This window comes from Artemia franciscana, chromosome 9 (genome assembly GCF_032884065.1).
Source record: "Artemia franciscana chromosome 9, ASM3288406v1, whole genome shotgun sequence".
NCBI lineage: Eukaryota > Metazoa > Arthropoda > Branchiopoda > Anostraca > Artemiidae > Artemia > Artemia franciscana.
In genome coordinates, this window is record NC_088871.1 from 817,402 (window position 1) to 833,352 (window position 15,951).

The following is a 15,951-nucleotide window of genomic DNA, read 5'->3' on the forward strand; positions in this document are numbered from 1 at the left end:
TCTAGCCATTTTTTCTCTTCTCACAAAAAAACGGTCTAGCAGTATCAAATGGAAAGCTAAGCTGACTTTGCTAGTTAGCTCACGAACAATACCTTTTTTTGGTGACTTCACAAAGAAAAACAAAATGCTGTGAGAATTAAATAGTTGCCAATAAACTGCCAACTGGCCAAGAAATGCATCTTTTCTTTTAGGTCTAGCTTATGAATTTATAACTGTTTAAATAAAATTCCTTGTTCTTTCTAAATTCATTGGCATCACTTTCCTCCAGTACCCTCCAAATGGATTTTCCCTCCAAGACCCATTTCTTAAATTGGATAAAATAATTTATTTCCCTCTATTTACGAAAAGTGAGAAGAATCAGATTAAATTGTATATAAAGTGCTATTCTATTTTTGTGGATTGATCAAAAATAGATGACGAGGTTTAATCTCATCTGGAGCATTTATTTTTTAATAGCTAATGTATTATGTTGGTTAGAATAATTGACAAAAATATAACTTTGGAATATGCTCTAAATAATTTTCGTCTATTCCTGAGTTATAAAACATTCAGACTTAATGTCAGGCCTTGAGCTCCTAGATTCGTAAAAGTGAGACATTGATGCTTTTTGTTGTCTAGCACTTACAAGGCCATTCCTTCTAAAAGCATCATGATGTACTCCTACTATATATCTAGCCACTCAGGTAGCATGAGTAACCATCAAGCAAATTCTATGTAAGGAGTATTTCCCTATTTTTTAGGTGGTTCAAAATGGATAATAATTTTTAATCAGGAGCCCATCTTCCTTCTTCTTCTCCAGCAGTCGCAGGCTTTTCAGTTGAGACTATTCAGCCCTTTTCCTTTTGACTCACTCTGTGAGATGGACAGAGCTACGAAGTTGGTTTGTCCTTATTTATCTTGTATCTGCTCATATTTCTTCCAGTGAATCTTTTGATACTAGGAGTTGAATTATAAGAGAATATATATTGAGTTCTGTGCTCCGTGTGCTCTTGGCTGTTAGTGAAATTTTGTGGTGTTTGAAGCATTCTAACATTTTACATTGCAGGGTATACTGTGCAAACGTTAGCATATTACATTCAAATAGGCAATGATCTATTGTTTCATTTTTATGATTACATGACCTGTAAAGGGGGGAAGAGGGAGCTTCGCCACTTGAATTAGGGAACTGATATGAAAACACCTGAAAATTTAGCCCATTTGAGCCAGACCGAATTTTCTGATAAATCTTGGAAAGGTGCTTACTGGGGAAACGTGATAGGGTTGGATTATTATTATTTAATAATCCCTTTGGATATTCTATCGGAAATTCCTCTCCTTCTTCTTCAAAACCTGCATGTAAAGCCTGATTTTCAGAGTCTAAATTTGATATTTTCTTTTTGTTTATTTCTCAGGGAAATGTACTTTGACAGTCCATTCAAAAGATTGTTCTTTGTTTTCTTATAACTTTTTTAATGGTTCGTCAAAGACTTGTGAGTATATTGATTTATAAGAGCATTTCATTGGACTTAGGAGACTGATCCTCAAGTGAAAATATTACAACGCCTCTGCTTAGAATTATAGGCAAAGGTCCCCACAGAATTACTTCCATAAAGACAAGCTTATAAGGCTTGCTCTGGTAAAATGGTATGGGGGATGTCTAAGATTTAAAAAAAAACTCTTTTGGTATCAGAAAAAAAAAATTCTGTCCCATAGAGCCCTTTTATCTATCTTGTTTTCTAATTATATGGTTTTAAGTTACATAAATAAAATTTTCTATAAATTAATTACTATGCTTCAAAAAATATAGATTTAGTATAGATTTAGCAAAACTTGAAGCTGGAATTGGTCTAAACAGCATTGTAAAATGTTCCAAATAAATCATATAGGCCTAATATGAAAAAAAATATTTCAGCAAAAATGGGTTATGAAAATTTAAAACCTGTGGACAATTTTCCTTCTGTAACTTCGAAACTTCTAATATTGCATCTTATAGTAGTACACACTTGAGGGGGAATCCCTTTTTCTGAAAAAATTAGTCAGAATGGCCCTTCCACTAAACCTGGAAAACTTACCCCTAAATAATTTTTCTTTACCCTCCAGTAAGTGGTTCTATCTGGTAAAAAACTTGAGACAGGTATTCACCACACTATAAAGCCATGTAAATAGACACAATATTAATTATCCTTAAGTCCAACTAGGCTCTCTCCTCCTCCCCTATTCTCATTTTGTCTTCTCCTACCAGAAAGGTAGTAGTATGTGCTATTTAAGCAAAACATATTATATCCCCTCTCCCCCCTGCACATACCCCACTCAATCACCTCTTACAAGAGAGTTTAATGTGGCTCTATTTTTAGCAAATTAATTGGTATTTATATGGATGCACAGTAGACCAACAAACAAAACACTTTACAGTACAGATAATTGATATAATTACTACCATCTTAACATTTTAGCAAGGAGGAACAGGTGCAAAAAGGCCTCCTCCTCCCATGGACTCACCACCTTCCAGATATCTGTGTAGACACATCCGAAAGTAGAAGAATGAATGGAATTTGAAACTTGCAAATTATGGAAGGTCCTTGAATCACAAAACAAAAGGCAAGGCTTTAGAATAACTCATCTGTGTTTTTATTATCACTGGCACTATGCTCAATTTATCCATCCGGAAACCAAGAGAACTTATCAGCTATATGATTGCAATAAACATTATTTCAGCTATTAATTTGGTTAGAGCCTTCTTTTGCATACTATTTAGACTAGCCTTTTCTACTTAATATTAACAAATTAAAAGCGAGTTGTGTTTCTGTATATATAAACTGCTTTTGAATCTGGAAAGCAATTGAAGGTTGGGAAATTTTATTATGAAAATCTTGAAACTTGTTGCAATCGAGAACTATATCTAAGAAATTATAGTTGTAAAGGTCAATTTCAAATTATAGTTTTAAAGGTAAAGGTTATCATGACAGGATATCAATAAGACTATATTGATGCATATTAAACACAAAACAGTGTTCAAAAAACAAAGGCAAATTTGTTTGCAAGTAAATATAAAACAGCTTCTTTTCCTAGGTTTTGTAACTACTTGAATGGTCAAACAAAAAGTATGATATCTAATAATTTATAATTTCCAATATTTCTAATGTACCTGCAGCTATACGTTGGTTCGCCCATTCTGAATACTTTGCCACACAAGGCTGGTGGATTGTCCAGTTCTGATAGCTCCTAAAAATAAAAGATAGTAAACTTTTTTCATATAGAAATAGGATGAAACAATAGCCACACCAAAATAATTTCAATCAATAATTAATCACACAAAAAGAGGCCCATAAATTATAATTGGCACAAACATCAAAAAAAATATAAATGCTCAACACATAGCACTAATTATGAAAATTTGTTATTTTGGTTTTGTCATTTTTTTAACCTTAGACTAGATGCAGAGGGGGAGAAGATTGTTCTTGTGAGAGGGAGGGGAATATTGGTGAATTCAATGGTTATCCCACACATGCATAGCTTTTCAGTTTGGCAGTATTAACATTTGTCAAACTTAGGACACAGTCCAATACTTCGAATTTTGTCTTTTCGAAACCCTTAGCATATACAATTTTTGATAAAAATACATTTTATAAGCCTTAGTCAAATTAGTTATAGCTCAAATTATCATTATTTGAAGAAGCCATGTTTGACTTGTGAATACATGTTATCTTACCATTTTTATAGCTCTCAAAGAACATGTCAGCTCTTGAAAGCAAATAGAATACTTTTGTTATTCTATTTTGATTCCTTATTGCTCACTACAAAAAAAAGTCCATAATTATATCAATGTCTACTAATGGTAATCATTGAGTTAATTATGGGCAATTTTATTCAAATCTACTAATGGCAATCTTGAAAAGACGTTCTCCCTCAGAATTAGCTATAATACAACCAAAATTCCGATTTTTTTTTTTTTTCTCATCATTACAACTATAGCCCCTAGAGAATACAGAAACATTTCGGGATTTTGATTGTTTTTTATTGGCTTTATTTGGTATTAAGAACAAACTGTTGATGAGAAATAAGGACAAAAAAAATAATGGTAAACCAGTAAACTTTTATGTCCAGACTAAAGATAAATCTACCTCTTAGGGTTAATTGGGAGGGTCTTAGCCCTCTTAGCACTTAGCCCTCTTAGGGAGGGCTCGAATACAATTGTAATGATTATCAAATTGGAAAGAGCATTGAATTGGGTATTGTAAGTTTTTTTAATCTGATTCTTGTTGTCATAGAAACATCAAAAAGGCTCATTCGATTGGAAATTAAGAGGGCCTTTTTAATAGTTAAAAGGGATTGGAGGGCAACAAGCTGTCCCCCATGCCCATCATTTATCAAAACACATCTAACCAAATTTTGAGATAGCCATTTTGTTCAGCTTAGTTGAAAGGTCTGGAAATTATGTCTTTGAGGATAACATCCACTCCTCCAACCCCTCAGCACAAGGGATATAAGTTATTTCCTGAGGGCATACAAGGTCTTAATAGGAAAGGTGATCGTATAAACACCACAGGGGGCTCATTGGATTGGAAATCAGATGTTCCAGTTCCCTTTTTAAGAGTCAAAGTGATCGGGGGCAGCCCCCGCCTTCGGTTTGAAATGTAGAGTTATGGTCCCCATTTACAAGTCAAACATAATGGAGAGCAACTAGCCCCCCTCCCTGACATCCTCTTCTGGCAAACGCATCCAATTGAAATTGTGAGATAGCCATTTTGTTACCAATAGTCCAAAAATTATATAACAATGTTTTCAGGGTTTACATAATCCCCTAGAGTGCATGTGCAAGGATTATAAGTTATGCCCAGGGCATATAAGGTTTTAATGGAATGAATAGTTGCATAAACATTCGACTGAATGGAGCTCAATTGATAGGAAGTTGCAAGTTTTAATGCCCTTTTTAAGGGTCAAAAATGAATGGAGGAATGTCAGCCTCCCCCCAAGCCTATCATTCCCAAAGACATATCCAATCAAAATTTTAAGAGAGCTATATTGTTGAGCATTGTTGAAAAGGTCCAATAATTATGTCTTCAAGGATGTCAACCTCTCCACAGTTTTTAGGACAAGGGCTGTAAGTTAGCCACTTTGTTAGAGGGCCACTTTGTTAGAGAGCTATACTGTTGAACATTGTTGAAATGGTCCAATAATTATGTCTTCAAGGATGTCAACCTCTCCACAGTTTTTAGGACAAGGGCTGTAAGTTAGCCACTTTGTTAGAGGGCCACTTTGTTTAGCCACTTTGTTAGAGAGCTATATTGTTGAGCATTGTTGAAAAGGTCCAATAATTATGTCTTCAAGGATGTCAACCTCTCCACAGTTTTTAGGACAAGGGCTGTAAGTTAGCCACTTTGTTAGAGGGCCACTTTGTTTAGCCACTTTGTTAGAGAGCTATACTGTTGAGCATTGTTGAAAAGGTCCAATAATTATGTCTTCAAGGATGTCAACCTCTCCACAGTTTTTAGGACAAGGGCTGTAAGTTAGCCACTTTGTTAGAGGGCCACTTTGTTTAGCCACTTTGTTAGAGAGCTATACTGTTGAGCATTGTTGAAAAGGTCCAATAATTATGTCTTCAAGGATGTCAACCTCTCCACAGTTTTTAGGACAAGGGCTGTAAGTTAGCCACTTTGTTAGAGGGCCACTTTGTTTAGCCACTTTGTTAGAGAGCTATACTGTTGAACATTGTTGAAAAGGTCCAATAATTATGTCTTCAAGGATGTCAACCTCTCCACAGTTTTTAGGACAAGGGCTGTAAGTTAGCCGATTTGTTAGAGGGCCACTTTGTTTAGCCACTTTGTTAGAGAGCTATATTGTTGAGCATTGTTGAAAAGGTCCAATAATTATGTCTTCAAGGATGTCAACCTCTCCAGAGTTTTTAGGACAAGGGCTGTAAGTTAGCCACTTTGTTCATTGTTTACACATAGTATATGCTATTGACGAAGGTAAGCATGTTTGATGTTTACTTTCCAAGAAGACAAAGTGTATTCAGGGGAGCTTTTCAGATAATGTTGAGGGGAGTGTTGAACTAAATCAAAACCTGTTATGTGCATATGGATTGTCAAAAGGGTACAACACAGGAATGACTGAGTATATTAATTTAGAAAATTCAGGAAATGATAAGAGAGGCAATATTTGTATGCTACCAATACTACTACAACTACCACCACACAACTCCGTTTACAGAATTAAGGAGACATTCGAACTAGGTCAAAAGATGCTATGTGCATGCATATTGTCAAAATAGCATATCTCAAAAAAAAAAAATTAATAATGGAGATCTTTATTACATAGCTAATATATACATAAAAAGCATGAAGCCCAGTATTCTGGGCATGTATAGCTACTCCTAGAATACATTACATTACACATATACATTGGGTTACCACACCTTCCATCTACCAACATACCAACACAATCTTATGATTCTGGTCAAGAAATAAAAATCAAAAGTCATACTCAGACAGGCAATGAAGTCTCAACTGGCAACAGAAATTATCCTATCTAACTCATTTTTCAACAAAGAAGGCAATCTATTCAACAGTGGTGGAAGAGCATGGCGACTGGAAAATGCCAACCTTGTCAACACCTTCAGTGGTCTCCTATACTGGCTTACCTGTCTAGTTCCATCACTGTGAAGATGTGCAGCAGTAGAAAACATATTCCGAAAGCAAATCAGAACAATATGATTAATAATATCAAACATAAACAAAATCTTATAAAACTTATTTAATCCATAGAACATCAGTATTTGGACAGGAGAATAGATGGATCTTACAGAAATTTGGCTCTCTACTGCATATATCACTCTCATTGATTGGCTTTGTGATGACTGCAACTGTTTAAGATGGGTCGAAAATGTACCATATCGAACAACAATATAATAAATATGGATAGATTAGTGAAGAGTGAAGCAGCGATAACACTTTTTGAGTGAACTGGTATTACAGTTTTCTTAACAATCTTACGTTTCTTGCAATCTTTGAGGATATGCACCGAATGTGTTCTGAAAACACATTGTTTCATCAATCAGAACACCTAAATATTTCACAACTTTTCTTTGTGATATTACCAATTCATCAATATCAAGTTCTTTCAGCCATGGGTATTAGTTTGTCAATCTCCCAAAAACAATAAAGGCAGACTCGTTGTAATTAATTTTGAGCTGGTTAAGCCTCATCCATATCTCAACGCTGATCATATCTTCATTAAGGAAAAATGTTGATGCTCAGTAAGTGCCATAACTGAATGGTTAGTGTTGTTGGCAAAAAGAACAGTGATTTTCTTGGTTTCGAATTTGCAGTCTCTTTACTCAGATCCATCACCAACTCAGAAGGTGCATGTTGAAGATCATTTATTCAAATCGCAAACAGCAAGGGGCCAAGAGGGGAGCCTTGAGATACACCACAGTTTATTGGAAAATCTCCTAGCTCAGCTTTGTTTACTTGTACATATAGTGATTGGTCTCCTCAAAAACGAAACAAGAATCTTCAGGGTGTTTTCTCTGATTCCAGCATTTTCCAGCTTCTTCAACAGGATCTCATGGTCTTCAGTATCAAATGCCTTGAGGATATCCAAAAAGATAGTTCCAACAAAGGACTCATCAGGAATATCATAGCAATTGCTAATTGTATTAAGTTAACTTCCAGGACTTGATGAGAGGGATGTTCAACTGACCAAAAGGCAATAGGTTAATACTACTGCTGCTAGTAGTACTACTGTTATTCAATGCTATTACTAATATTAATACTACAACTATGACTACTATTACAACTATGCCTAAGGGCATGAAGGTGAAATTATCATGAGACTTCAAGGGGATAAGATGAGCTGAATCAGAACATGCCCTCTGCATCCAGGTTGTCAAAAGAATGTATCTTAAGAACTGTTTGGTATGTGAAGCTGAAATTAACAGAGCTTGTTGTGAGGGATGTTGAACTAACCAAAAGAAAATATTTGCATCCTAATGCTACTGGTTTTACTCATACTACTACTACTACTGTTACTATTACTGCTACTAAAGCTTAGGCAACTACAAATAATTCTACACCTACACTAACTACTTACACTATTAAAACCAAGGATATTAAGGTAAAAAAAATTGCAATATTTAGAAACTGTGTGGAACTAAACCAGAATACACTATGCCCACACAAGTTGAAAGCAGTCAGTGTGTGTTGAAGGGGAAGTTGAAGAAACAAAAGGTACAACACAAATACTGCTACTAATGCTCCTATAATTATTGCTACTGTGCAAGCTAAGGGTATTAAGAAGGAGCTTTTAAGGAATATTTAGGTGAGTGTTGAACTAAATCAAAAACAAACTATGAGCCTGTAGACTTTCAAAAAGATGACAAAGCAATATCTGAAGAGCAACTTATATTATTAATTTAGACCTGTAAGGGTAAGCTCATGGGGATTCTGAACCAGCCAGAAGGCACTATATGTACACTTTAAGTACTGTTACTACAGTTAATGTAACCAATGACGCTAATGAAACTTTTAGGGAATGTTTAGGAATTTCAATTAAAGTAAAAAATGCATGCACACAGGTTTTCAAAAGGGCATATAAGCAATGTCATAAGCATCATCACTCTGTAACAGCTAGAAATATCATTGAAACTTTTAAAGGAGCTAATTAAATTGAAAATTAAAAGTTCTGGTGGTCTTATTAATAGTAATAAGAGATTTGAGATCAGGCAGCCCTTCTCTCATTACCAAATGCATCCAATCCAAATTTTGAGACAGCCATTTTGTTCAGCATAGTAGAATAGTTCAGCAACTATGTCTTTAGAGATATTAGGTGTATCAACCCCCCACACTTCAGCAATTGGACCATTATTCTTTAAAACTAAATGTTGGTTTAAAATAAATCAAAAGGCATTGTGTTTATGGATGCCAATATGACCCTTCAGACATGGAGCCCATTGCCAAAGAATCATGAGGCCAATTATCCTTTCTGACATACCTAAACAAGGTCCTTTTCCCAGTAATATTATTTGGAAGATGCATTTCCTGCCACTAGAGGCAGGTATACTAGCACCATTTATCCCCCCCTTTACTGATTTATAATTTTTTTCTTGAACACCATATTCTGAGCCTGATTCTGTTCTCTTCTAGTCTCATATAGAAATTTTGGGTAAAAATCAAACTGGCCCAAAAGTTTGTTGTCCCCTGCATCAAAACGCCTTGTTTATCTTCTGCCAATCTTTGGTTTGTCTGATTTTCACCTTGATTGGGATAAGTTTTGCACCCTCAGCAAAAATTGTCTTTTTCCTAGCCAACTGACTAGACTTTTTCTTATCCCTTGTCCTTTTTCTTTGCTTTTGAGTACCTTTGCCAACAATGCCAATAACAACATTAGAAATAATCCTCTCATCCTCAAACATTGTAATTTCAACAATGAGTGCATTCTTGGACATAGTATTTTGAGAGAGAATTTTTCTATCTTTTCTTTTGTCCCATTTCTATAGGAGCCTTTCATGTTGGTGTCAATATGCTTAGATTATCTATTCATCTCATATTGCATGGTTACAGCACCACAATGGTATCAATGAGCAATCAAAATTATTACAGCTCACCAAATGCAATGTGTCAGATTGATGATTGATATTGATGTTTAGTAGAAGTCTTGACCTCAGTAAAGTTTTCCAATGCTTTGCACAATTAGCAATTTTTTGGTTAAAATCAAACTTGCTCAAGAGTTTGTTGTCCCCTGCATCAAAATGCAAAAGCAAAATTCCCTGCAGCAAAAATTGTCTATTATCTCAGCCAAATGACTAGACTTTTTCTCATCACTTGACCCTTTTCTTTGCTTTTGAGTATCTTTGACAACAATACCAACAATAACATTAGAAATAATACTCTCATTCTCAAACATTATCATTCCAACAATGGGTGCATTCTTGGATATAGTATTTTGAGAGAGGATTTTTCTATATTATCTTTTGTCCCATTTCTATAGGAGTCTTTCATGTTGGTGTCCATATGCTTAGATTATGTAATCATCTCATATTGCATGGTTACAACACCACAATGGTATCAATGAGCAATCAAAATTATTACAGCTCACCAAATGCAATGTCTCAGATTGATGATTGATGTTTAGTAGAAGTCTTGACCTCAGTAAAGTTTTCAAATGCTTTGTGCAAGTAGCAATTTTTTGGTTAAAAATCAAACTTGCTCAAGAGTTTGTTGTCCCCTGCATCAAAATGCAAAATCCCCTGCAGGAAAAAATGTCTATTTTCTCAGCCAACTGACTAGACTTTTTCTCATCCCTTGTCCCTTTTCTTTGCTTTTGAATACCTTTGCCAACAATACCAACAATAACATTAGAAATAATACTCTCATTCTCAAACATTATCATTTCAACAATGGGTGCATTCTTGGATATAGTATTTTGAGAGAGGATTTTTCTATATTTTCTTTTGTCCCATTTCTATAGGAGTCTTTCATGTTGGTGTCCATATGCTTAGATTATCTGTCCATCTCATATTGCAAAGTTACAACATGACAATGGTATCAAATAGCAATCAAACATATTACAACTCACCAAATGCAAAGTCTCAGATTGATATTAATGTTTAGTAGAAATCTTGACTACAACAAAGTTTCCCAATGCCTTGTGCAAGTAGCAAAGTGAGCCAGTTGGTCTCCCATTGCATTAATAGTAAACCTGACCCTAATTCAAATACTTCAAGAAAAAATTGTAGAAAGGGGGGTCTGCTTTCTCCTTTTGGCATGGCTGCCCCTCCTAAATTAAGCCTCTAGATCTATGCTTGCAACAATGTGTGCATAAAAACTTGCTGTTTGCCACTATGCAAATAATCTCTGTATCACTATGGAAAATTCTTACAGATGCAACTGTTCAATCCAAGACAAGTGAATTATTCAAGAAGGACATCAATTAGGACTAGTCAAATATTAAATGGAAGCTAACTTGAGATTTTACCCAACCTTGGTAAAGTTTACACACACACCCCAGCATGAGTCTCAACACCAGCTTATCTTGCTTGTCAATGTGACTGAGGGTAATTTAAGGTAACTACCTTATCTACTGTTTATTTACTATGATGTAAAGTTAACAAAATTAAATATTGAAATTAGCTTTTGAATAAGGTCATAAACAACTCTTTGATGTCTCAGTACTTTGCAAGCAACAAAGAAAACAAAATGAGAAAAAGAAGATGCATCAGTTCCACCTAAGTAAAAATGTTATTTTGTTGTTGGTTAAAGAGATATTAGCCTATATTTTGATATTGTTATTTTACTTTGTATTGCATATCTTAGGTTGAATCTACCTAACATTATGTATGATTCAGAAACACTGTTATTACTTCAAGACCCCAAGTCCAAGATTGGCAGTGTTTTCTAAGGTTAGACTTATGTGTATAATATGGGTCTTCATAACTCTCCTATTGATTATCAGTGCATTTGACATATTTAGCATTGAGCACACATAGATTACTCAAGTTAATTACATATATACATATTAAGAAAATTTAAATAAATTCAGTGGTGAAACAGTATAATTTCTCATTAGCAAAGATATTTAGCCTAGCAATTTAACTGTTAAAGTGGTGATCACTTTTCTAGTTAGCCAACTGGGTATCTTACCCTATTGGCCTTTTGTTATAATACTAGTCAGTCCAGAATTGGGTTCAAGGCACAATATGACCAAGCAGTCTTGCAACAATACTAAATTGAGGGGTAAGGTGTATATTAACAGACTATTTGGGTAGCCAAGACATAAACTTACCACTATAGTCAGAGTTGCATCCTGAATCCAAATTTAATATTCATTTGTGTCAGAAATGAATTTTATCACCATTCTCAAATATACCAATTTAGGGTAGACCTATATTCCTAATCCAGGATATATGTCTGTACATTAGAGGGGTGAAGGTAAAGTACATTTCTGATATAAATGAATGTTAATTGTGGATTCAGAATTCAATTTTGACTATAGAGTTCAATTTGAAATTTACCCCTCCCTCTCCCTAATGTGCAAAAATATATATACATCCTTATTTGTTATATATAAGGGGGGGGGTTAAAGCTAAATTACAATGCAAATGTATGCTATATTACAATTCAGGATAAAATTCTGACAACAGGGGTAAATTCTATGCTTAGCCACCTGAACAGTCTGTTAATAGGCCATAAACATTGCACTCAAATTGAATCTAAGTGCTATCAGGTAAGAATGACACTGTAGGCTAATTATAAGCAAGCTGGTTCAGAAGTAAAATGTCAAATCATGATCACTTTATGAATAGTCTATAATAAAAAAAGGTTCAATACTTTAAAAACAGCTTTAGGGTCTCTTCCACAAATGAACATTTCCAAAGGGTCCAGTAAAACCCTCTTCACCTCATCTTCATCAAACACAATATGTAGGCAGTCACAATTCATGCCAGGACTGAAAATATTAGGGACTTTAAACTTCCAATAGTCTCTGAAGTGTCTTGAATTGAGATATCCATTATCAAAGTTTTTCTTCCAGATTTCAACCATTTGATCTGGTGTTGTAGAAAGATCTAAATTGATTGTTAACTGTTCCACTGAATCCCAAGATGAAGATTCAGAAGTTTCTTGTGTACCTTGCTCACCCCCTAAAGTTCTCATCTTCACTAAATAAAACCAGCAATCTCTTTAAACAAGTATAAAGTTTATTATTCAACTGATTCCCAAGGTCATGTTCTTTGATTTCGAAGCTTTCTTCTTTAATATGACTGAAGTCGACAGACGAAATGTTGAATAGACGAAAACGATGGTGAATTTCATAATACTTTTTAGGTGAATTAGTGCAAAGGGGTTTTTCAATGGTTCACTGAATGCATTTCGGCACTTTTTCATTTCTTTATTTTCATGTCATGTTAGTTTCCTAAACATCAAATACAATAATAAAGAATACAAGCTGAAAGAGTGAAATAAATAATGTGCCCCAAAACCCTCACTGCAGCAAAAATTTTCAAACGCGGAAAAAAAATCAAATGTAAAATAAAGCATAATAAAAATCGACAAAAGTCTATGGACAAAATGAAAGAAAAAAACGGGAAAAGACCAAATATAAAAATCTTGCTACAGTCTAAGAAGCGCACAAGCAGAAGTAAACAATATCAAAAAAGACCTTTCATACGAAATGTTGGAGGGAAAAGATTTGCAACAGCTAGATAAACTGGGGAACCTGGAAAAACGACATTCAAAGCAGTGATGATTCGATGGATAGATGGGATTTATTAAGGGAACCGAAAATATGTGAAGATCGAGCTTTTTTGAAGAAACTACAGAGACTCGTAAAACGGGAACAATGTAAAAATTTATAAGCTAGGACGAAACATTTTTTTTCAACAGGTAATAAAAATTTTCAATAATAATATCATTAAACAAATCAACAGAGAGGTGCTTTGGGGGAAGTCACAACACAGCTTTCACAATTATATTCTGTAGTCAAACAGTTCGTGGTAACGAACTGTTGTAAGGAGCGACCCGGCTTAATAGTAACCGAAACTCTCAAAACGAAATATTTATAATAATAATTACATCAAAAGAATCACATTTTAATGCTGATTTTAAATATATAAGTTTCATTAAGTTTAGATTTACCCATCAAAAGTTACGAGCCTGAGAAAATTTGCCTTATTTTAGAAAATAGGGGGAAACATCCCTTAAGAGTCATAAAATCTTAACGAAAATCACACCATCAGATTCAGCGTCATCAACAAAAATGTGGAATTTTGCATTTTTTGCCTCAAGACAGATCACGGATGCGTTTTTATTTGTTTGTTTTTTTTTCCCAGGGGTGATTTTATCAACCCAGTAGTCCTAAAATGTCGTGAGAAAGCTTATTTTAACGGAAATTAAAAGTTCTAGAGACCAAAAAATTTAACTTTCCATGGAGGAGTTTGTCAGAGGGTAAGAAAATTTCCATAAAGGGGGTGCAGAATTTTTAGCATTTTTTTAAAGAACAATGAAAAAATAAATCTGAAAAGTTTTTCAACTGAAAGTAAAAAGCAGCATTAAAACTTAAAACGAAAAGAAATTATTACGCATATGAGGGGTTTACCTCCTGCTAATACCTCGTTCTTTATGCTATAGTAATTTTACTAATTTCAACTATTTATTCTACGGCCTTTGTGATTCAGGGGCCATTCTTAAGGAATTGGGACAAAATTTAAGCTTTAGTGTAAAGAGCGAGGTGCGAACGAGGGTGAATTCCCTCATATACATAATAAAAACATACGAGTATAGAAGTTCGTTACGTAATTTAATTCGTAAGTTACGTATATTTTTTATTAATAAAAACGTTCGTAAAAAATTAAAAGTTCTAGTTGTTTTTTAAATAATCAAAAAATTGGAGGGTAACTAGGCCTACTCCCGATCAAACTATGAGAAAAGCCATTTAGCGATAAAAATAAATTAATATGCAAATTTCGTTTTAATAATTCATGTGCGGAGAGCCAAAATCAAAACAGGCATTAATTCAAAAACATTCTGAAATTAAATTAAAAACAAGTTTTTTTTTAACTGAAAGTAAGGAGCAATATTAAAACTTAAAACGAACAGAAATTACTCCGTATATGTAAGGGCTGTTCCCTCCTCAACACCCCGCTCTTTACGCTAAATTTTTTTACTGTTTTAAAAAGTAGAGTTGAGAGAAAGAGTCAAACTTTAGCGTAAAGAGCGGGGTGTTGAGGAGGGAACAGCCCCCTTCATATACGGAGTAATTTCTGTTCATTTAAAGTTTTAATATTGCTCCTTACTTTCAGTTTAAAAAAACTTGTTTTTTTTTATTTAATCATTTAGGAGTTAATAGAGAAAAGCATGCCCCACCCAAACAAAACGGCAATAAGAAAGTTGTGAATTGAAAAACACATAATACAGTGAGACCATTACCTTAGTGGGATGAAAGGACTGAACTCTATGGTGGACACTGACATGGCAAGAATACTTTGGAAGTAGGAGAGATGAGGTTTATAAGAAAGGCTGTAATCCAAAACACACCCAAAATTTTAATTACCTGAGTTTGTGGAATAAAGAGATTGTCAAAATACAAATTCAATATATAAAAAAATTCAACCAGAAAGCAATGACCCGCAATAAACATTATTGTGCCACTTTTAGACGTTTTAACAACCATTTTGTTTGCAAGGCACCATAAGCTACAATTATGGATAGCCCTCTTTGCTAATGATGTTACGCTTGCCTCATTTTCAGTCAAAACCAAAAGTTTGTGTCATCGGCACGGAATACGAACTACACTCACTTTGACATATCAGTTTATGCAAGGTCGTTGATGAAGAGAAGAAACAGTAGGAGACCCAGAATCGACCCCTGGGAACTCCTCTTCTTACAGGTAGACGTTGCGATTTGATGTCATCGCTCTCAACGTACTGATAACGATCTGAAAAATATGATTAAAACCACCGGAGCGACACTCCTTTTATTCCATACCTTTCTAATTTCTGCAACACCAAGGGATTGTTGACCATATCAAAAGCTTTGGTAAAATCCAGGAAAATACCGATTACCGTAAGTCCAATATCAAGGTTCTATCTTATAAGCTCAATTAAATCAATTAGAGAGTACTTCATAGAGTATGTACTCGTAAAAGAACTTAAGTCGAACTGGCCAGCCATGATGAAGAGTATTAAAGAGAGAAATCTCAACAAAGAACAAACAAAAGGGACTACGGCAAGTAGAAAGGAAAGATAAAAACCAAAGCAACGCGGATTTTTCGGCTGTATGAAAAGAAGGTGTCTTCAGATTTAATAAAAACAGAGATAACAAGAGCTAAGAGCTCATATGGCATTGGTGACGAGGCCAGAACAGCTAAGAGCCAAGAGCTCATATGGTATGAGCTCTAACAAAATTCTAAGAATCAACAGATTGATTTAAAAGGAAAATCAGAGGCTTAATGCCGGTCGGGATTAAAAATAAGAGCTTT

General features: G+C 34.5%; 1 protein-coding gene across 2 annotated transcripts in view; it reads right to left on the reverse strand.

Moving 5' to 3' along the window:
- Window positions 1–12,729, reverse strand: part of LOC136030852 (E3 ubiquitin-protein ligase UBR2-like) — a 151,719-nt gene extending 138,990 nt beyond the window's left edge. For both annotated transcript variants that reach the window (XM_065709903.1, XM_065709902.1), the window contains exons 1-2: window positions 12,306–12,729; window positions 3,125–3,201 (exon numbers count right to left, since the gene is read on the reverse strand). In XM_065709903.1, the coding sequence (XP_065565975.1) occupies window positions 3,125–3,201; window positions 12,306–12,629 (401 nt within the window). In that variant the 5' untranslated portion in view covers window positions 12,630–12,729. The remainder of the gene's footprint in view (window positions 1–3,124; window positions 3,202–12,305) is intronic.
- Between the last annotated feature and the right edge of the window lie 3,222 nt (window positions 12,730–15,951).